The 21,587-nt window shown below is 39.3% G+C and overlaps 1 protein-coding gene across 2 annotated transcripts in view; it reads left to right on the top strand.

Annotated features, from left to right (window-relative positions):
- Positions 1–21,587, top strand: part of Phka1 (phosphorylase kinase regulatory subunit alpha 1) — a 113,404-nt gene that overhangs the window by 61,782 nt on the left and 30,035 nt on the right. Inside the window, exons 15-21 of one of the 2 annotated variants that reach the window (XM_021152821.2) lie at positions 2,067–2,176; positions 3,540–3,684; positions 7,745–7,823; positions 10,511–10,680; positions 13,001–13,177; positions 14,641–14,732; positions 15,234–15,373. In XM_021152821.2, the coding sequence (XP_021008480.1) occupies positions 2,067–2,176; positions 3,540–3,684; positions 7,745–7,823; positions 10,511–10,680; positions 13,001–13,177; positions 14,641–14,732; positions 15,234–15,373 (913 nt within the window). The remainder of the gene's footprint in view (positions 1–2,066; positions 2,177–3,539; positions 3,685–7,744; positions 7,824–10,510; positions 10,681–13,000; positions 13,178–14,640; positions 14,733–15,233; positions 15,374–21,587) is intronic. The other variant, XM_021152825.2, reaches the window with a different exon arrangement.

The following is a 21,587-nucleotide window of genomic DNA, read 5'->3' as shown; positions in this document are numbered from 1 at the left end:
ATGGGGGACTTTTGGGAGAGCATTGGAAATGTAATTGAGGAAAATACATAATAAAAAATATTTTTTAAAAAAAGATGTTCTTGCAACAGTAATGAGAGGTTTGAACACAAAACCAAGGGAAGCATGCAGTACCTCATTATCGCACATAAACGGTCTCTTGATTATTAAAAAAAAAAATCAGTAGGGATACTGGACTCACAATACATGCGTATACATAGAACAAAAAGAAGTCTTTTTTCAAGTTAAACATAGAACTGGTATATATTTCAGGAATTCTAAGTATATGCACAAAAGGGAATGGAATGAGAAAGATGAATAGATATTTTCTACATTATTCTCCAATATTGTTTATAATAGCCAAAAAATGTGAACATCTGCAATGTTCATCAACAATTGAATAGAAAAGCAAAGGTTGCTGGCAAGATGGCTCAGTGGTTAAGAGCACTGACTGCTCTTCCAAAGGTCCTGAGTTCAGAAATCCCAGCAACCACATGGTGGCTCACAACTACCCATAATGAGATCTGACACTCTCTTCTGGCGTGTCTGAAGACAGTGTACTTATGTGTAATAATAAATAAATCTTAAAAAAAAAGAAAGAAAAGAAAAGGTGGCATATACAGGGGGTGGAATATGTGACCTGGGAGGGAAACTTTAATATGTGCTATTATATGTATGAACTTTGAAGATACTGTGCTGAATGAAATAAACCAATTAGTTATAAAAGAAAAGGATTCTAGTCAATATGAGATATTTTGAGTAGTCAATTTCATAGATGCAAAGTAGAAATTTGTTGTCAGAGAGTGGGCAGAGAAGGAACCTTAGTGTTTAATGGGTGTGGAGTTTCAGTTTGGAGAGATGAAGTAGTTCTGGAGAGGTGAATAGCGGTGGCATTTACACAGTGATGGATTTAAAGGAAGTTACTAAACTGTACACTTCAAATGGTAAAATGATAAAATAACACTATCAAAGGCCCTCATGATGTAAAAGCACTTGCCACGTAAGCCTGATAACTTGAGTTTGATCCTACAAACTCTAAGAGAGTTCAGTCTCAGACCCAAAGGATTGAGCACCAGCTGGCAAAGGTTGCCCTGTGGTTTCCATGTGGGTCGTGTCATGAGTGTGCATGCACACATACACAGCATATACAAGAATCCTTAAGATCTTACTAACAAGAATTCGTGAATAAAACTGCTTTTGCTATTAATCCTAGAGCAAATATAAGAGTTATTCAGTGGAACTTGGAATATGGCCAAGGCATTGAGCATTCTCTGGTCTGTTCCTTTACAAGTTGAAGCAACTCTGAAAATGTAATGTTTGTGTGTGTGGGGGGGTGTGGCTTAATAGGTAAAACACTTGCCTTGTAATCATGAGGACTTGGCTTCTTTGATTCCCTGAATATATATGAAATTGTCAGGGATGGTATGCGTGCTTATGATCCCAACAGTGAGGTGCAGCTCACTGTTAAGCAAGTCTAGCCTAATTGGTGGATTCTTGGTCAGTGAGAGACCCATGCTGGAAAGGAGATGAGTTACATTGCTGAGGATGACACCTGAAGGGTTCCACTTGCCTGCATATACACTTACACATGTTCGTGAGAAGGTTCATGTCCATGCACTTAACAAGTCAAGTACTTATAAAAATATATTGTAGCCAAAATCATGTAGTAGGGGTTCTCTCAGTAGTGACAAGAAAGAATAGTCAACATATCTTGGAGGTAAACATTTTTAGAACAATATGTGAAGTACTTTTCCCCTCTGATGAAGGAAAAATTTATGTCACTGAATGAACAATTCCGTTATTGTACCTTAAACAATATTTAATGTAGTTTTCTATTTATATATAATATATAGTTATATATGTATACAATGTATTTAACAGAGATATGGATTGCGAGGTAGATTCTGATTTTAGAAAGCTAAACTGTAAAAGGAAGACATCTCAAACTGAAGGAAATGAGGTGGTTGTGCATCTCTATGCATATATGTACATTGTATCATCTGTATTAACAAATACTGCTTTAATTTGTACACTCAGAATTCCCTGATCGTTTCTCAATTCTGTGTCAGGATGCAACAGTAGAATGAAACTCAGTGGACGACCCTACAGGCTCATGGGTGTGCTCGGAACATCAAAACTTTATGACATTCGCAAAACTATCTTTACTTTCACTCCACAGGTGAGTGGGATAAGCTGTAAAATTCATAGAGATGAATGGAAATGAGAGAGAGAGGGAGGGGGAGGGGAGAGAGAGGGAGGGGGAGAGAGAGAGAGAGAGAGAGAGAGAGAGAGAGAGAGAGAGAGAGAGAGAACACAGACCACAGAAGCAAAACATTTGCTAGAATTGGATTAGTCACAGTCCCACAGGGCCTTCCATATCTTAAATGGCTCAATAAGTGTTTGCTGAATTGAACCAAATTGAACTTGCAGCATAGAAAATTGCCAAGTGACTGTTATTACCAACAGTAGTCCCGGGTGGTAAATTGTGGTTGGGATTTTCTAAATGTTCAGGTCCTTACACAGTTTTTCTTATTTTTGGAAGTTAAATGAAGACTGTATTTATCCTTTATGAGTGAAACACAGTCATTTTATTTAAGTGCTAAATTAAGTTTTTCCTGTGGGGAAGGAGCCCTTTCATTTGCATAGAAAACTTCAGTGCCCTTTAAAGAAAACGATCAGGACTGTTAAGCTGTAATTATACATATTGGCGGCCTGACATTTGTTAGCTACATAACAATAGATCTAAGTTCAGTTGCCACGTGCTTGTAATCCCAGCACTTAGGAGGGTGAGGCAAGAGACTTGTGTTCAGAGCCGCCAACCTGAGCAACATGGTTAGCAAGGTCATTATGAACTCCACAGGACTATTCTGTGTCACCCAAGAGCTGAAGCTCGAGCTCAGGGCCGAGTATTCGCTAAGCATGCACTAGGACCAGGGTTTAGCTCTAGCACCACAGTGAATATTTTCTGAAAGGAAAATTTAAGTACCTTATTTGTCATATCTAAAACAGTGCAGCTGAGACAAACCTAAAAAATGATGAAGTGACTCTAGACTCATATTTCTGATTTTTCCAATTTGCTAATGAGATGTGTGTGCTAGTTCATATACTGTCTCTGAGTCTTATTCTTCATATTAAAAGAAAAACGGCAAGTTGGGAATAGTGGTGAATGCCTGTAACCCAGGACTCAGGAATTCTCAAGCAGGGGGGTTATGAGTTCAAACCAGCTTAGGCTGCAAAATGAGAAACTAGGGAGAAAAGGAAGAGGGAAGGAGGAGCTGCCTACACTAGGTGGTTATAGGATTAAATGAAATTATATATTTGAAAAGATTTCTAGGCACTCACACACTTCAAAATTATCAGAAACTATTGTGCCTACTTTTGGCCAACATGTACTTTAGAAATTATTAGCCACTAAATTTGAGAGTACTGGGTTTTTTTTTTCTGTGATATGTATGCCTCATAAATAAATGAACTTTGAAAAATATTATTTGATATTTGTGAGAGCAAAACTTCCTGAATGATGTTTTTTTTTCCTTTCTCAGTTTATAGACCAGCAACAGTTCTACCTGGCTCTGGACAACCAGATGATAGTAGAAATGCTCAGAACAGACCTCTCCTACCTCTGTAGCCGCTGGAGGATGACAGGCCAGCCCACTATCACTTTCCCTATCTCGCACACCATGCTTGGTAAGGGCTGAATGAAGCAGGAAAGTAAGTCACACGTGTAGTTCTTCAGTATCCCCCTGTAGAGCTACTTCTTACAGCAGTACTCACCAGCTTATCTTCTGTGCCAGACAGTTTTCTAAACTCTGGACAGAGTGGGTGATAGGCAGGTGTGGTTTCTGCTCTATTTAAGCTTATGTTTCAGGAAGTGAAGACAGTAAGTATGAAACAAATGGATACCTAAGAATATTTAGCTTTGAGAGAATAAATAGCTTTCGAGAATGATTTTTGAGGCACTTGTCCAAAAAACTGTATTCTACAATTCTTTTTAAAGACTGTACTAGTACACCTACATCTATTTTATCCCAGTGGATCATCAAGATTTCTAGGGAAGTTCCCAAGTTCTCCTCGGGAAGCTTGTCTTGGGGAAACAGGAAGGTCTAGCATGGGGAAAGTGCAAAGGCTTTCGGTTTGTACTGGGGTCAGGGAGAGGTGCTTCCTCACAAGGAAAGACTCTAGTGTTCTGAGCTCCTGCAGGATTAAAAGACAGAGGCTGTTTCTTTCTTTCTGTGTCTCTGCTGTTGCTTCCAAAGGACTGCGTGTACTGCCAAAGTGCATAAAATTCCGTTTCATTAAAAAGAACCATTTATCATGAATCATTTAAAATCCAGACAGACTGGGAAGAATTTTGGTCGCATCTGAAAAGGGCTTCAAAAATAGAAGAGAAAAGAGCTGAGAAAGTAGGGTAGTCTTTGTTCTTTTTGTCTTTTTCCCTTACTTGAGATGATTAACAAGTGTCTGTTTAATAACGAATATATTCTCACAATTGTCTTCAAATAGTACACAGTCTAATTTAGAAGGCAAAGTTAATGGATAATAATAATAGAAGACAAATTCAAGACAGTAGATTAGGAAGTACTGAAGCACTGAAGGTTACCACTGTGCCAAAGAAAAATTTCAGCTGATGTGAGACTTAGGTTTTGGGAATTGCTTTTGTTTTTTCTTTTTTACACAAGATTTTATTTTAATGTACGTGAGGGTACATATAGGAGCATGTGTCCACAGAGATCAAAAGAGGGCATTGATAATAAGCCGACTGAAGCCAAATTAAAGTATAAAGGCAGGTTTATTGGGGGCAGCTGATCTCACAGGGGGAGGGCAGGGAGGTTGCCCCACAGACAGGAAAACAGAAAGGGGATGGGGTGCAGAGAGAGAAAGTGCACTAGCACTAGAAAGGAAAAATGCAGCTAGAGGCCAAAAGGTCTGAAGTATATAGTGAAGACCTGAGCCCCTGGGTTGGAAACTTCAGGGGAGAGGACAGGCCTTGAACAGGGATTCTGGGAGAACATGAAGGCCAGGTCTGCTTTAGTATGTTAAATATGCACCCCAGCCCCTTCTCCTGAGTCTGAAACCCAACAGGTATCAGATCCCCTGATTTTGTTAAGCACCTGATGTGGTGGTGGTGGTGGTGGTGGTTTGGAGACAGGGTTTCTCTGTGTAACCCTGGCTGTCCTGGAACTCACTCTGTAGACCAGGCTGGCCTCGAACTCGGAAATCTGCCTGCCTCTGCCTCCCAAGTGCTGGGATCAAAGGCGTGCGGCACCACCATCATGAAATTGTTAATCTTCACATAGGAGGAGGAATGAAGAATGAGATCTTAACTGGGTTTGGGGCTGCCTTGAGTGAGGCCTGGAGAGAGGAATGAGCCTGTGTGTGAGGCTGGTGACAAGGCCAACTTGAACACATTAGAGTACTATGATGAACAAAACTGGCAAAGTAAGGTAGGCTCAGGTTATGAAGACATACTTTGAAAATCAGCAGAGAGATTTAAAACAAGTTATATTAGAAGTTACATAAGAGGTTGAAGCTTTCAAAGTTTTTGAGTAAGGAGTGATGTGGGGAGACCCTGCCAATTTGTTCAGATGCTCCTCTGAGCTCTGCGAAAAAGTGGAGGATTTCCTTTACCAGCTGGGCTTGCCCTTCTCTGACCTTGTCTGGGAACCTGAAACCCCCCACACTGTCTCCCTGCAGAACATTGGTGTAGTCTTGGTGAGATTACATGTTTAAGCTTCCTTTCTCCCAATAAGAACCTGTCCAACAACTACCTGAAATTCTTGGAATGCCTCTCCAGGCAAACAAGGCATTCTTCAGTACCCAAACTCTAGCTAATGAAACTTACTCACCCTGAAAACCCTGCCCCCTTCCAAAAAAACCTGATATACCCCTTGATTTAGTCCAAATAAAGTTGAGCTTTCTCTTTGAAGATGATTGTCCTCATGGCTGGTGGCCAACAACCTCTGGGGAGAAGGGAGGACCACAGAATGACATGAAACAAGTTGTATTTACTAGATTTTATTTGTTGACAATAGTTCTGTTGTCACAGTACACTAAATTCAAGAAAACTAGTGACCATGTGAAGTGAGGAGATAATATTCTGCATTGGTAGTATTGAAAATTGAAGAAAGATGATACAAAGCCATTTTGTTTTGTTCTGTTTGATGTTTCCTTTCTTTTCTTTTGCTCTTTAATTCTTTTGATGCAGAATTCTACTCTATGGCCCAGGCTGGCTACAATCTCACTAAGATGATTTGAACTCATAGCAGTCTTCCTGCTATAGCCTCCCAAATGCTGAGATCACAGGCATTTGCCACTATATCAAGCTATTTTATTCCATGTGTTTATTCTTGTTTTGCTTGATTTACATATGGATGTTTGTAAATATTTATATATTTATTTATTTGTTGTATGTGCACATACACAGGCATGTAGTAGCTCTTGTGTGGAAGTCAGAGAACAGTTTGCAGAAATTGGGCCTCTCCCTCTATCATGTGGGTTCCTGGATCAAACTCAGGTTATCAGTGTTGGCAGCAAGTGCTTTTACCCATTATGCCATCTCACTGACCCAGTTTGATTTCTGAGACTGGGTCTTATATAGTATAAGACCCTGTCATCAAACGTGATATATAGCAAAGGTTGGCTTTGAACTCCTGATCTTCCTATATCCACCTCTCAAGTACTGAAATTACAGATGTGCACCACTATGCCTGGCTTTTATTGGTTTTTGTTATTTTGTTTTGTGTTTTGAAGCAAAGTCTCACAATATACTCAGGCTATTGTGGAACTCATTATATATAAATGGTCTTGAACTCATGGTCCTCCTGCCTCTGCATCCTGATTGCTGTCAGAAAGAACAAATTGGAAAAGGCAAATCACAAGATTATCATCAGTTTCATAAAAAGGAGGTAATTAGTGCCCTTCTAAAGGATTTTAAGTGTATATATACACAGTCACATATACATTTGCACACACCAAGGCTCATTGTGAGTGATACCGTCTATGAGATACTTATCATAATGATAATCCTAATGATGCAAGGTGAACAAACGCTGACCCATATCATCATGGTCAGATTAATGAAAGCAAGCAATTAATTAAAGCAAGCTCTTTGTATTCATGTGAATAGGCTGCCTCCCCCTAAAGTGTGGTTTAAGAGGTCAGCCTTGGACATGGGCAAGGTATGGCTTTTATCAGGGATAGGAGGTTTCCAAATGGGGATTTTGACAGGCTAATAGGCGGGGTTACAGGAAGAGCATAACAAAGTAGTCATAACAGCCTTTTGAAACAAAGGTAAGGTTGCACGATGGTCATAACAACTTTTTGAAACAAAGACATGATTGCAATGTCCTGGAACAGGCAATACAAAACCATTTGTAGTTAAGGTTATAGGTGGGTGGGCATAGTCCAATCCTTGAGAAACAAAGATTTGATTATAAACAGGAAGTAACCTAGTTTACCTTTAATATAAGATAACTTTCAAGCCTAAGATGGAGGTGGGCTGGTTCATCAATAGTATGTGTCATAAACATTTGGTAAATAATGCTGGGTACTTGTGATAAACAAGATAATTCCTTTGAAGAACTTAATCTTTACCATTTGTCCATTCTACAGTGATGTTGATTCTCACATCAATAATTGAAGCACAGAGTACCTGTACGATGCTAGTTTGAAATAATTGAAATATTTCCCCTTAGTTCTAAGATAAAATGACAAATAATTGTTTTTTAAAAAATCTTTCCTTTTAAAGATGAAGATGGAACCAGCTTGAATTCAAGTATCTTGGCAGCACTCCGAAAAATGCAGGATGGCTATTTTGGTGGGGCCAGGTAAATGACATATATATATATATACTCTGAACCAGGGGAGATGGAGCACAAGAAACTGTCAGTAATGCTTGAGCCCTACTTATAATATGAGAAAGTTACATTTAAATCCAAATAGATGCTGAAACAACACATACAATTATAAGAATTCACTGCAATCTTTCCCAAGACATCATTTCTGAAAGCACTTGAGATGGGTTAATCATTATGAACGATATGATCTCAGTTTTAGTGCTGTTCACCAAGTGTCTTCATATCCTTTTTGTGGGTCAAAAATGGGGTCTTACATCTGGCCCAGGGCTTGGGCTGCTGGACGAGGTGGATTCAGGGAGTTTGACTGTGGCACCCCCACAAAACTGCAGGGCAGGTGTCGGGCTATGTGAAGCCACAGGACCCCTTTCCAGGTGTGGGGAAGGCACAATCTGAGGTCCCCGTGGACCTGCCGGAGTGGAGTAGGGAGTTGGGCTCAGACTCTCAGGTACCACAGATGCTGCTGGTACCTCAAAAGAGCCGGTTCTGGGGTCCCTGGGCTGCAAGAAGGCCAGGGACTTCAGGTTCTCAGTCTTTGACACCACAGACACTGCTGGATGTCTCAGAAGAGCTGAGAACAGAGCAGGGGAGGGGGCACAGGCAGACCAGGGCCTGAAGGGAAAAGGGGCAGGGAGGAGAGCTTTGGCTGGGTTCCTCAGGGAGGAAAGTCCTTGGCTTGCTCATTGGTGGCTTGGGTTGTGACTGGAGTGCAGGGAGGCCTCCCAGTGGGAGGTTAGATACATGGCTTGTTAGGGGAAGACCTGCTCCATTGCTCCAGCATGGTGGATCCCAATGAAAAGAGGCAGTCCATAGTTTTAAGGCATTTATTGTAGAAAATCAGAGAGGGGTAGAGAGTAGAGAAGCAGGGGTGAGCCATGTCCACATGGAGAGAAGGGCAAAGGGAAGGCAGAGAGAGGGAGAGCAAGGGAGCAAGAGTAAGAGCAAGAGAATAAGAGGGTAAGAGAGGGAGGAGGGGACAAACAGCTCCTTTTATAGTGGGCCTGGCCTACCTGGCTGTTGCCAGGTAACTGTGGGGGTGGAGTCCAGACAGAATACCAAGAGCTTGGGGCATTGCCTACATGACTGATGGCCACAAATGCTTCTCTGCCTGGTGGGGGCGGGGGTCTTTGGGAGGCTGTAGCCGGAACAGGAGCCAGGTCCCAGGAGGTGTGGCTGAACACCTGCAGTCCCTTAGCATCACCAGGGTTCAAGGCCTGTGTTTGACCAGGACCAGGCTGTCTGTGCACAGCTCGCTGCCCTATACCTTTTCTTTTCTTTTTTTTTTTTTTCTGTTTTGCTTTTTTGAGACAGGGTTTCTCTGTATAGTCCTGGCTGTCCTGGAACTCACTTTGTAGACCAGGCTGGCCTTGAACTCAGAAATCCACCTGCCTCTACCTCCAAAGTGCTGGGATTAAAGGCGTGCGCCACCACGCCCGGCTCCTATACCTTTTCTTAAAAGTCTTTGAGCAAATGGTGCTGGCTTCCATTGATTCTTGCATGCAAGACTTATTACTAAGTTATAAAATAGTCTTCTAGAAATTTGTCTGCATGCATACATATATATAAACCAAGGTTCATTTGACAGTGTTTCTATCACTTTGTGTACATCTAGAATTAGAATTCTTATATAGAAAAATTATCTTATTTTGTGGCTTATGATTAATATATTCTTTGGATTCTTATTTTATTCAACATGTCTTGGCCCATTCTTGTCATTATTTCTTTTATTTTTCAAATTATCCAAGGTCTGGCCATTGGTAGCCCCTTTAAGCTGGCTTCCTTAGAAAATTAATACCACTAGGCAGATCTCTGAGTTCAAAGCCAGCCTGGTCTAGCAAGTAAGTTCCAGGAGAGCCCGGGCTACACAGAGAAACCCTGTCTCAAAAACAGACAAAAAAGAAAATTAGTAGTACTAACTTCATTTGGAGTTTTGGAATTGGCTTATTAAGTAGAAACTGATATGGCTCAACTTAATTTATTACAATGTATACAATTTTCAGAAACTGTCTCTTATGTCCAAAATGGTCCTTTGATAGTATTTTTAAAACTTTTTGAAATTTCTTGTTATTTTTCTTCTATGTGTATGGGAGTTTTGCCTGCAAGTATGTCTGTGCATTGTGTGTGTGCCTGGTACCTACAGAGGCCAGCATACGGTATCAGATCCCTTCACATTGGAGTTAGAGACAGTTCTAAGCTATTATATGGTTACTGGGAATGAAACCCAGGGCCTTTGGAAGAGCAGTGCTCTTAACCACTTAGCAGTCTCTCCAGCCCGATAGTATTTTTAAAATGATGTTATAGATTTGTGTGATTTATCCTCATTCCCCATCTATGTCTCTAATAGCTAATACAGGTTTTTAGCAGACATTCAACATAGTGTACAGCAATGGAAGAACATAGAAATAATCTGTTGGAGGATTGTAAACTTTAATTTCTGGCCTTCCTTTTAAAATCTCCCCAACATGCTTAAAATATGCTTAGCATTCCTTTATTTACAAGTGTGGCTTATTTGTTCATCTGTTTAATTTTTTGGAGTTGAGCAAAGGGTTTTGTTCATGCTAGGCATGTACTTTACTAATTGAGCTATACTGCTAAAATTGTGTTACTTTAAAAAAGATATTCTCTAAATTTCTTTCTTCTGTGTACCCTGTAATTGTAAGGATCCAAACAGGTAAATTGTCAGAGTTTTTGACAACATCTTGCTGCACACACTTAAGCTTCATGGACCCTGGACCTGAGGGTAAGCTGTACAGTGAAGATTATGATGAAGACTATGATGATGATCTGGACTCTGGCAACTGGATGGATAGCTATGATTCAACAAGTAATGGTAAGGAGGCTTTAAACAGTGCTGGATGGCCAGACAGTAATACAGATGACTGTTTAGCTTCATTGTTAAAATTCAGGCTTGCAGCCATCTCATGTGGATCATCCTCACTCCTCTTTCATACATCGAGATTTCTACTGTTGTTTGGCTTCACTTTTCATTTTTCTTCCCTCTACTTCTCTTTGGTTTCTGGTCTAATAACTCTGTGGTGACTGTGATTATGGCGTGTGGGGTTAGAATATGCCTTACTAAGATTAGGGAGGGCTTCTTTCTTTGTAGTAGCTGATGATTTGATATGAAAGAAACAATGGTGAGTAAAATTTATTAAATCAGTTGTGCAGTTGAAAATATCATACATATATGCATACAAACATACATGCATTTGTATATATTACTTTTGGTATTAAGAATAAGTAAATATGGCTGGGCATGGTGGCGCACGCCTTTAATCCTAGCACTCAGGAGGCAGAGGCAGGAGGATTTCTGAGTTTGAGGCCAGCCTGGTCTACAGAGTGAGTTCCAGGACAGCCAGGGCTACACAGAGAAACCCCGTCTTGAAAAAACAAAAAATAAAAAATAAATAAAAAAGAATAAGTAAATATGAAATTTGATTAGAGTTATTTTAAAGTTTCTCATAATTAAGGATTTATATTTTATGTATCATTAGAGGCATATATTGGTAGTTGTGAGGTCTGTATAGTTTGAAAAAGTCTAGTCAGAATGCCTGTTGCTTTATGTGACACACTAGACAAATAATGTGTATTTAATAAGTGCTAAGGATATGAACATAATGCCATGAGAAAGCACTCTGATAGCATGTATTTAAAATGACTGAGAAACACTGACTGTGGTGTCAAAGTACTGACCTATGCAAGACAAGAATTACATTGTTTGAATCCCCATAAGAGGATGGTCAATAAGAGAATGATTCTTCTAACTATCTAAATTTTGGTGGACCTGTTTTTGTTGTCTGGGTATTTGAATGTTAGCATCTATCTTAAGATACTAACAACATAATCTCATATATAATAAAAGCCAACACATTAGAAGTACTAAGTACTACGTTTTTTTATTTGCACTCAACATTTACTATATATCCCTCTTTGTTTGCTTAGTGTTTCTTTTTTTTTTAATAAACCATTTTTAAAATTAAATGGAACTGATATCTCTTTACTCAAGTATTTGGATTATATTCAAGATTAAGATACCTGTCACTGGGATGCCATTGAATATGAGTTCCAGTTATGCAGCTCTGCTAGTTTCCATTAGTCACATCAGATCACTGAGGGACTTCTGCAGAGGTCACTGGAGATTGCCCAGAACCTGATGATGCGTGACTTTGGTACTGATCCCAGCACTATGTTTCTCTAACTATAACATTACGGATGCTCATAAACTATGACATTTCCATTATCTGAATTCAGAGATGATTCTATGTGGGTCCAGCCTTTGGACAGGGTGACATGATGTCATTATCTACGAAGTTCATGCTCAAGAATTATACAATAGAGTTACAGAAAAAAACCTCATATTTTGAGTAAGTTCAGAATTTTATATCAGGCCTTATTCATAGCTTTCCTTGGCTTCATGAAGCCATGGGGCTGGAGATCCTTGTAAGATATATACCTGTAAGAGTATACAAGATGTATACCTGTAAGAGAGTGAGTCCAAGAGAATACAGAAGATATATACTTTCTATAACAATTCTCAGTGCCTTGGACACTGCCTGTTCCATAGTAACAACACATATTTGGTGAATAAATAAGCAAATAAATATTGACTAAAAGGCAGTTTGTGGTCGATAGTCCTATTTCACCAATAGCATATAAAGATGCTTTTTGGCTAGTGATTAGAACTATTGTTTGTACATTCTGTTTACAACTAACTCAGTATTTGGTGGAAGATTTTTGCCCTTTCCTGGCCTTCACCAAAATTTCTTCTACTTGTGGGACTTGAGGGGGCCTGTCCTGCTCCTTCACCACTGTTGTCCCCCTTCTGCCACCACTGTTGTCACACAGAAATAATGAAATACTTGCTCTGCTTGTTCTGGAACAAACTCATACTGCTTTTAGCTTTCAGTAACTTTTCCTGCCGAGAACAATTGAAGAGCAGGTGGTTCCCAGTAAATGGCCATAACCTCTAAATCTCAACCTGTGAGGTTGTATAATGATCGCAAGCTCTTTTTCCTCCATGAGCTAAGAACAGAGTACTTCTGACAGTGTTTTAGGTACAAGAGCCAGTCGTTCTGACTGCTGGGCTAGATTTTGAAATAACTAAAATGTTCCTTTTTTTGTCTCTTCCCCTTTCCCGACTAACCTTGCAGCTCGCTGTGGTGATGAAGTTGCCCGTTATTTAGACCGCCTTTTGGCACACACTTTTCCCCATCCTAAACTAGCTCCTACCTCACGGAAGGGAGGGCTAGATCGGTTCCGAGCTGCTGTGCAAACAACTTGCGACTTAATGTCCTTGGTGGCCAAGGCCAAGGAGCTGCATATACAGAGTGAGTAATGAATGCCATTAGTCCCTAGTGTCAGACACAAGGTGGCATGAAGCCCAAGATGGGGGCAGAATGTTGATTACATCATAAGCAGGAAGTTGAGATTATTCACTGCTTTGTTCCTGGCCTCTTGGGCAGCACCTAGAATTTTGTAGGCACTCAAATGCTTATGAAGTCAAGGAATTAGATAGAGTCTTGATATGGATATTGTCACATAATCTGGTGTAACCAGGAAAACAGCACGACACAGAACAGCAGAGTATATTCAATTTTCATATAGAAGTAAGATGTGGAAGAATCTGGAATAATTACTTCTTTGTTTCAAGAGAAAGCATCATTAGACTACTACAAAACAGGAGAGACCGACACAGAGACTTTCTTTAAGCTATAACTAGTTCTCCCTTTATGCCCACTATAATTGTGCACCCAGCTGTTCTAGGCATGCTGTCTCAGATAGAAAACTCATTCTTCTCAGTATTGCCACAGTCCTCTCCATGACCAGTACCTTCCTTTAGTAGTGTTTTCAGAGGAGGACACCTTCTGTATATTTGAATAGTAGCCATGGTTCCTAAACTTGTTCAGTATTTCTATGGTTGCTACATGTGGAGGGAGAGAAGGGCTCCTTGGCCACACCTACATGACTTTAATGTTACATTATATAAGGATGAGAATGATTGAGATGCATGTTCTTGCTACCTAAATCTTCATTGACCGTTACTAACCAGATACTAAAAGTGAGCACAAGGGTACTGTTTAACATTGAGAATAGGGAAGAGCTTAGTGTACCCATTGGTTATGTTCCGTATAGAAAGGGTTTATGCAAGGACATGAACTTTAAGTTCATTAAGTTGCATTTATCACTTGTGAATTAGAAAACCAGAATTTAATTTCCAGACGTGTTATTTACTTGTTTGGCTAGTCATTTGAGCTCTGAGTAGTCTCTGTATAAAATGGTGAAAATGACATGCAGCTCTCTCCTTGGAGGTCATGGTAAGTATTGTAACTATGTAAGTAAAACATCTTTGGAACATCTCAAAGTTCACCAGCCACTACTTGTTTTGCATTCCCTAGATAGATTCATCCAGTTCCAACCTCTACAAATCAAATATTCGCCTAGGAAAGCCCAGAAAAAGTAAAATGTAACAGAGTTCTTTGTCTATGTGTTTTATTATATGAAAATATCAGTGATAGCATCTTTTTGATAGTGATCATATTAGTAAACATAACATCTCATGTCTAGTTGATGCTACAATTAAGATTCTTTCAAAATTATAGAAATATTCACTGATTATTTTAAAATTATTTAATATCTTACATTTTTTTGAAGTCGGTGAAGGAAGTTCTCATCATTTTTCTTCTGTAAAGAAGTGACCCATGTGTTACCTTCTTGCTGCTGTCAACGATGGATGGGTTTTATTACTTTCCTACATATCTCAACTTTTCCTATAAATGTCAACTTCTTGCAGATGTTCACATGTATCTTCCTACAAAGTTATTTCAGCCTTCTCGCCCTTCACTCAACTTACTTGACTCCCCTGAGTCTCCACAAGATAGCCAGGTAACTGTGCACATATTTCTGTAAGCTTTTTGTAAAACTCTGTCATTTTTATTGGACATAATAAAACTAGCCAGTATGATTTCTGGTGTTAAACAAAACAGTATCAAATGAAATGCATGTCTTTTAAAGGTTACTCTTTAAGTAGGCAAGGTTTTCTTGTTGGGCTTTGAGAAAACTACTTAGCTCTATCATAGGGCTTGTTGGTTTTGTTGTTTTGGCCTTGCTTTTCATCAACAGTTTTGGGGAGAAAAATTGAAGCAGAGTCATAGGTAACCCAGACTGGCCTTAAAGTTACTATGTAGATGAGGATGTCCTGGAAATCCTGATCCTATTGCCGTGGCCTCCCAAATGCTAGGGTTACAGTTGTGCACTAGCATATCTGGGGAGCATTTAGAAAATTCTTATAGAAAAGGTTTCCAGGTGGAAAGATAACTCATTTTAGGGCGTCATCTACTTAAGCACTGTTAACCTAGTTTCTTTTCATCATTGCTTATTCCAAAGGTTCCTTCTGTTCATGTAGAAGTGCATCTTCCTAGGGACCAGTCTGGGGAAGTGGACTTCCAGTCATTAGTTTCACAGTTGAAGGAGACCTCAAGCTTACAGGAGCAAGCTGATATACTCTACATGCTGTATACAATGAAGTAAGTGGTGGATATTATTGATATACTTTAAGGTACATATTGTGAGGAAGTATAACATGTTAGTAAGCTTTCTATACTATAACAAATACCTGGGATAATCAGCTTAACAAAAGAGTGTATTTAAAGCTCAATTGCTTATTTTAGTACTTATATTTTTTAATTGTTTTATTATGTATATACGTGTTTTGCTTGCATGTATGTCTATGCACTCCAAGGCCAGAAGCGAGTGCCAAATCTCCCGGAACTGACGTTATAGATGGCAGTGAGCCACCATGTTGGTGCTGGGATCTGAACCCTGGTCCCCTGGAAGAGCAGCCAAATGCTTGTAACTGCTGAACAAACTCTATCCTAACTTGTCTTCATTTTACTGGGTTTTTTTTTTTCTGTTTCAAACTCAGTTTTAACATAGTTCAGAAAAATATTTTGTTGATAGTAAGGAGGGTACAACAAAGAATTTAACAGTTTGTATTTTCTTCTACTGAATGATCATGTTTCTACTCATGTTTAATATAGTTTTGTACTATGGTAGATACATAGCTCTCCTGAGCTATTTATTATTCAAGGGTTAAGGGTTTAAAAATCCTCTAAATAATATCCTGAATTTTATTGTTGATTATTTTAGCTATATAAAATTGCTCTTTTTTTATTTGGGGATTTCGTTCCATGATTAGTTGTCCCTAGTGCTTTGGGGTCTGTAACGATGTACCAGATTATGGCAACAGCAGAGGCTAAACCATTCATCTAATAACTGGGTTGCGAGAAGGAAAAAGTAATAGAACAGTGTCCTGGTATCTGCTGTACTGAGTGAGGGTCAGCAGGGTCAGAGGCCACACCGGGAATGGAAACTGAGTGACCCTTTCCCTCTCTAGGGTGATATAGGAAAAAGCCTCATGGGGAGCTTCACCCTCTTTCAGCAGTGATAGGACACTCCTGCATATCAAGGGCAAGCTGAATGGGGAAGCCACAGTTCATCTCCAGAAGCAATAATAAGGCAGCATCCTTTTCCCCTAGTGGTACATCATCAGAAAAGGCCTTCTGGGATGGGGTTAGTAAGTTCTACATTATTCTAACATATTATACAGAGTACAGGATACCAGGGAAAATTGATTGTCACCAAGAAGCAGGAATTCCTCATCTTGAATGTGCAAAAGGAATTGATAGAGGCAGCGGAGATAAGGCAGATGCTAGGATTAAACAAGAAAGCTTGTAGAGGGACTATCAAAGTGCTTCAACAAATAATTATAGATACCCCAGAAACAAATGAAAAAAAAAAATACAGTGAAGTCCCAGTAAAGAAGTAGAAAGCACAAAGGAATCCTAAATGGAAATTTTAAAAATTAAAAATACAAATCTGCACACTGGTCTTTTTAATGTGCTCATTTTAACAAGTTCATTGCCTGTTGAAAATTCTCCTATTTGTTTCTCTTAATCAAAAGCAAAAAAGCTTAAGAGTTAGTGTAGCATACAGGAGCCTCTATGATAAAGTTCCTGCCTGCTTCTGGACCCCTCTTCCACCATCCTGTTGTCCTGCAATTTGGGGTGTAGCAATACCATGCCATTTCTCACATCTATGCTCTCCCTTCTCCCCCTTCTCCCCCTTCTCCCCCTTCTCCCCCTTCTCCCCCTTCTCCCCCTTCTCCCCCTTCTCCCCCTTCTCCTCCTCTCCCCTGCCCCTCCATAGATGTGATCCCCATTAACTCCTAAATATTCATTCAGGCTCTATTTTCTAAAACCTGTAAACCTTTTGCATAAGCAGAGTAGAATGATTAAAATTTATTCTATCTGTGGGGACCTTCTTGTCTTCCTTCTTCCGGCTGATTGACAGGTTCTGACATAGCCTTAAAGAAGCTAGCTTGAAACCTGTCCCTTTCTGAGCCGCTGGTTCCTTAGGCAGCCATCTACCATAGTACACGTGACTGTTGCTGTATTGTTTTGCTATTTTCATGCATTTATCTCACCCCTCAACATGAAACACCTTGAGTTCAGGGACTTTCTTTTATTTATTTAAGCTTCAGTGCCTGCTACGTGTAAGTATTTTGGACAAATGAACGAACACCCTTATTCAGTCCTTGTATTTTGATGAGGGGGGTTACTTAGTAGAAAGTACAAGGCCCTGGGTTTAGCTCCTAGCACAGAAAAAAAAATACAAAAAAAGAGGGGCTTTTTAAATGAGAGATTCAGTACCTACATTTATTATAAATGTAGAAATCAGTTTGGAAAGGTGGATCAATTTAGTTAAGGTCACACAGCTAGGGAAATAGATCAGATGAAAAGCATTATTGATTTGGTTTGGTTTGATGTTTGTTTTAGTGAAGAACTCCAAAGCCTGTGCCGTTTTTTTTTTTAACCTAACATTATTTAATGAGAAAGTAAAAACACAAAAATATTCCTATTATCTGAAACTCCACATACTGTTTTTACAGTGCTCAGGATCAAACTGAGGACTTGTTCATGCAAGGCAAATCATCTATGTGGAGCTACCCCCTGAGGCCTTGGTTCTTACATTTTCCCATTGCTAAGCTTCAACAACTGTTAAGCAAATCTGACTGTTGTAAAGACTGAGTTTGACAAGTCAAGATATGATTTAAAAGCCATGCATCCTAAAGTCATGAAGTTGTACTTAATTAAGACAGTAATAGTCCCATATTAAGCTAGTTGCAAATACAAAAGAATTACTAACCAGGTACTTTGGCATTTATCTCTAATCGCAGTACTTAGGAGGTTGAGGCAGGAATATTTCAAGTTAAAAGCCAGCCTGAGCAATATAGCCAGACCCCATGTCAAATAAACAGTAAAAAAATAAAATAAAATAAAATAAAATAAAATAAAATAAAAATAACCTCCAAAAGTCAGATTTTCAGTCATGTTGGGCTGTCCTGGTTTTTATACACCACCCTCTCCCACCTTACTTGTTAGCAATAACTAAGGTGTGAGCCATGAATTTTTTCTCTCAGAAATAGCCAGCCAGATCTGCTCCAAGGCTGCTGAGGGATATCATCTAATGTCCCCAACTCCCTGCTCCCTCTGAGAGTTCCCTTGCCTTATGCTCTTCTGGGGGACAGAACTTGAGCCAAAATTCTTTGCATACCCAGTCACTACTTGCTAGAATTCTCTCCACCATTAAAACCTACTTCATCAGTCACTCCCATGGTGCCATGTCTGGTTTCTAATAATAAGCAGATAATAGATTATGAGATATCACCAAACCCTTTTCACATCTTAAACTTATTTTGATAATTTCAGAGTTAGAGGAAAGTTGTAAATATAGATAGAACAAGATATTTGGATATCCTTTATTCAGATCCCGCAAATGTTTCCATTCAGCTTCTCTCTGTATCTCTGTCCATCTCTGGTTCTTCTTTCTCCTCTCTCTTCTCTTCACTTGTCACTCTGCTCTATTCTCTCTCTCTTCCTCTCCCCATCCTTCTCTCCCTTCTCCTCCTCTCCCCTGCCCCTCCATAGATGTGATCCCCATTAACTCCTAAATATTCATTCAGGCTCTATTTTCTAAAACCTGTAATCCTCAAATCAGAAAATTTAAGCAATGCTATCATCTATTTGTATGAATTGTAAAAACAAAATCTTAAATTATGTGTTTTATTTAGTTCTCATGTGTCCAGTGTCTTCACTGATTTGGAACAGTTCCAAAATTAAAATAACTAGGACCATTTGTTTCTAAATGACCCTAAGTTTTGGGTTTGGGACATTCGTCCCTAAGTAGATTCGAGTGATGCATTTTTATTTTTTGCAGGCCTGCTACTTAAGTTCCTTTCTGTGGAAGCACTGCTAGTGTTACTGCTGATGGTGTTGATTTTGATCACTTGAGTTGGTCCTTTATTTAAGGAAGTACCTTCCAGTTTACTTCATGAAAAAGCAATTGTGTTACCCTTTGCAATTAAAAACATCTTGTGAAGATAGATACACTTTGAGCCTATATAAGTAGCCTTTACTTTTTAAAACTTGCAATTGCTCATTTTGTACCCATTTGACTTTTTAGGCACTTCTTATTTCATGTTTTTTAAAGTTGATATTTGAATAGATAATAATTCTGACAGTTCAACTTTTTTGGATTTACGTTATTTTATGTGAATGATTATATGAGTTTTTGCCTGAATGCATGCATGTATGCATGTGCATACCTGGTGCTTGCAGAAGTCAGAAGAAGGCATCATATCTCCTGGAACTGGAATTCTGGATGGTTGTGAGCCATTATGTGGATGTGAAAAACTGAACCCCTATTCTCTGTGAGGGCAATACATGCTCTTAACTACTGAGCCTTGTCTCCAGAGCCTAATTTTCAAAATATATAGTGAAAAGGTCAAATATTTTCCCTACCTGTTTCTGAATACCCAGATTTTTCATGGGCAACGTTATTTTTGTTTGTGTATTCTCCTAGGTACACTCTATACATGTATATGTAAATATAGATATATATGTGGATATTTGTAGCTCTATGTGCCCAAAGTTAGCATAATAATAGATTGTTCTATACTCTTTATCACCAATACTGTATATCTTAAAGATCACTACATATATATTCCAGTTACCTATTGATTCATTTTTAAAAAGTCACCTTAACATCCAGTGGCTTGAGCAGGAGGATAACATAATAAGAACGTACAACTTTAACAGTTCTTGGATTGAGTGGTCTTGACGAGGCAGTTCTTGCCCAAGGTCTCTCATTTGGTTTTTGTCAGACACTGATTCATGAATGAAGATAGCCAAGGTTTGCTCACTCATGTACTCAAGAGTAGATACAGGCTGTTAACTCCAGTCCCATTACTATATCTCTAATATCTTCAGATCCTCACAGCATGATGACAAGGGGCTCTTAAGAGTGTCATAAGAGAAGACAAGGTGAAAACTGTATTTAAAACTAAAACTAACTTAGCAGCAGAAATTACTTAGTCCCCCTTTTTTTTTTTTTTTTTTTTTTTTTTTTTTTTTTTTTAGACTTAGTCCGTCTTTTACCCTAGTCACAAGCATACATGGTGTCCTGCTGTTTTTGGTTGGTTGGTTTGGTGTTTGTGTTAGGCCCAGTTTTCCAGAAACACAGGAGAGCTCCAGAGATCAGGACACTGAGGCAAATACTCAAAAGTCTTTATTCCAAGTCCGAACTTGGACACAACCTTCCCTGCTCTGCAGATTAGGAATGTAACACCCAGGTCTAGGGGCTCAGGATTTATATACAGGAGATGCATACGCTGGGGCTTTCAAGCCTTGGCGTTACATGATTGTGTGAGGGGGAAAGCAATGCTACCCTTGAAAGCCAATAATATCTCTTCAGACAAGGAGGGACCATACATCTGGAAAAGGACCTTTTTGACCTGGGATGAAATGACTCATTTTGTTATCAGTGACCAGTGCATTTTTACAAGCCGGCCACAGCTGTCTGGGACTGTTTGGTTGTCTCTTTCCCATAGCTTAAGAGTGGGACCTTATCACTTCAAGGGCATTAATTTTCTGCCTCCTTCAAAGGCAGGAGGCATGTGCTGTCTTTTGTCTCTTTATTTGTGTCAACTTAACCTGAGCTAGAGTTACCTGAGAAAGGAAAGGAACCTCAGTTGAGAAAACACTTTCATCAGATTTGCCTGTAGGCATGTCTGTAGGATATTTTATTGATTTATGCTTGTAGGAGCATCAGTACCTGCCTTGCCTCTTCTCTTCTCTTCTCTTCTCTTCTCTTCTCTTCTCTTCTCTTCTCTTCTCTTCTCTTCTCTTCTCTTCTCTCTCTCTTCTCTCTCTCTCTCTCTCTCTCTCTCTCTCTCTCTCTCTCTCTCTCTCTCTCTCTCTCTTTCTTTCTTTTTTGGGGTTGTTTGTTTTCAAGACCTTTCTTAGCCCTGGCTCTCTTAGAACTAGTTCTGCAGACCAGGCTGGCCTTGAACTCACAGAGATCTGTCTGCCTCTGCCTCCCAGTGCTGGGATTAAAAACATGTGCTACCATGCCCAGCCTTTTATTTTCTTAATAGATATGTTAAAATGTATTATTTAAGTATATCATAATTTATTTGGCCATTTTCCTAATGATGGACATTTGGGCATTTTGTAATCACTATAACAAACTGTTTATAGTAAATAACCTCTTAACCAACATTCTTTCACACATATGGAAAGAATGTATCTTACAGTTAAACCACAACTTGAATTGATTGGCAGAGCAAAATATTTTACACAGGCTTAGTGGTACATGTCTGTAATGTTGGCACTTGAGAGT

This window comes from Mus caroli, chromosome X, assembly GCF_900094665.2.
Source record: "Mus caroli chromosome X, CAROLI_EIJ_v1.1, whole genome shotgun sequence".
Lineage (NCBI taxonomy): Eukaryota > Metazoa > Chordata > Mammalia > Rodentia > Muridae > Mus > Mus caroli.
Note: the sequence above shows the minus strand (reverse complement) of the source record. Positions and strands in the feature narration are given on the sequence as shown.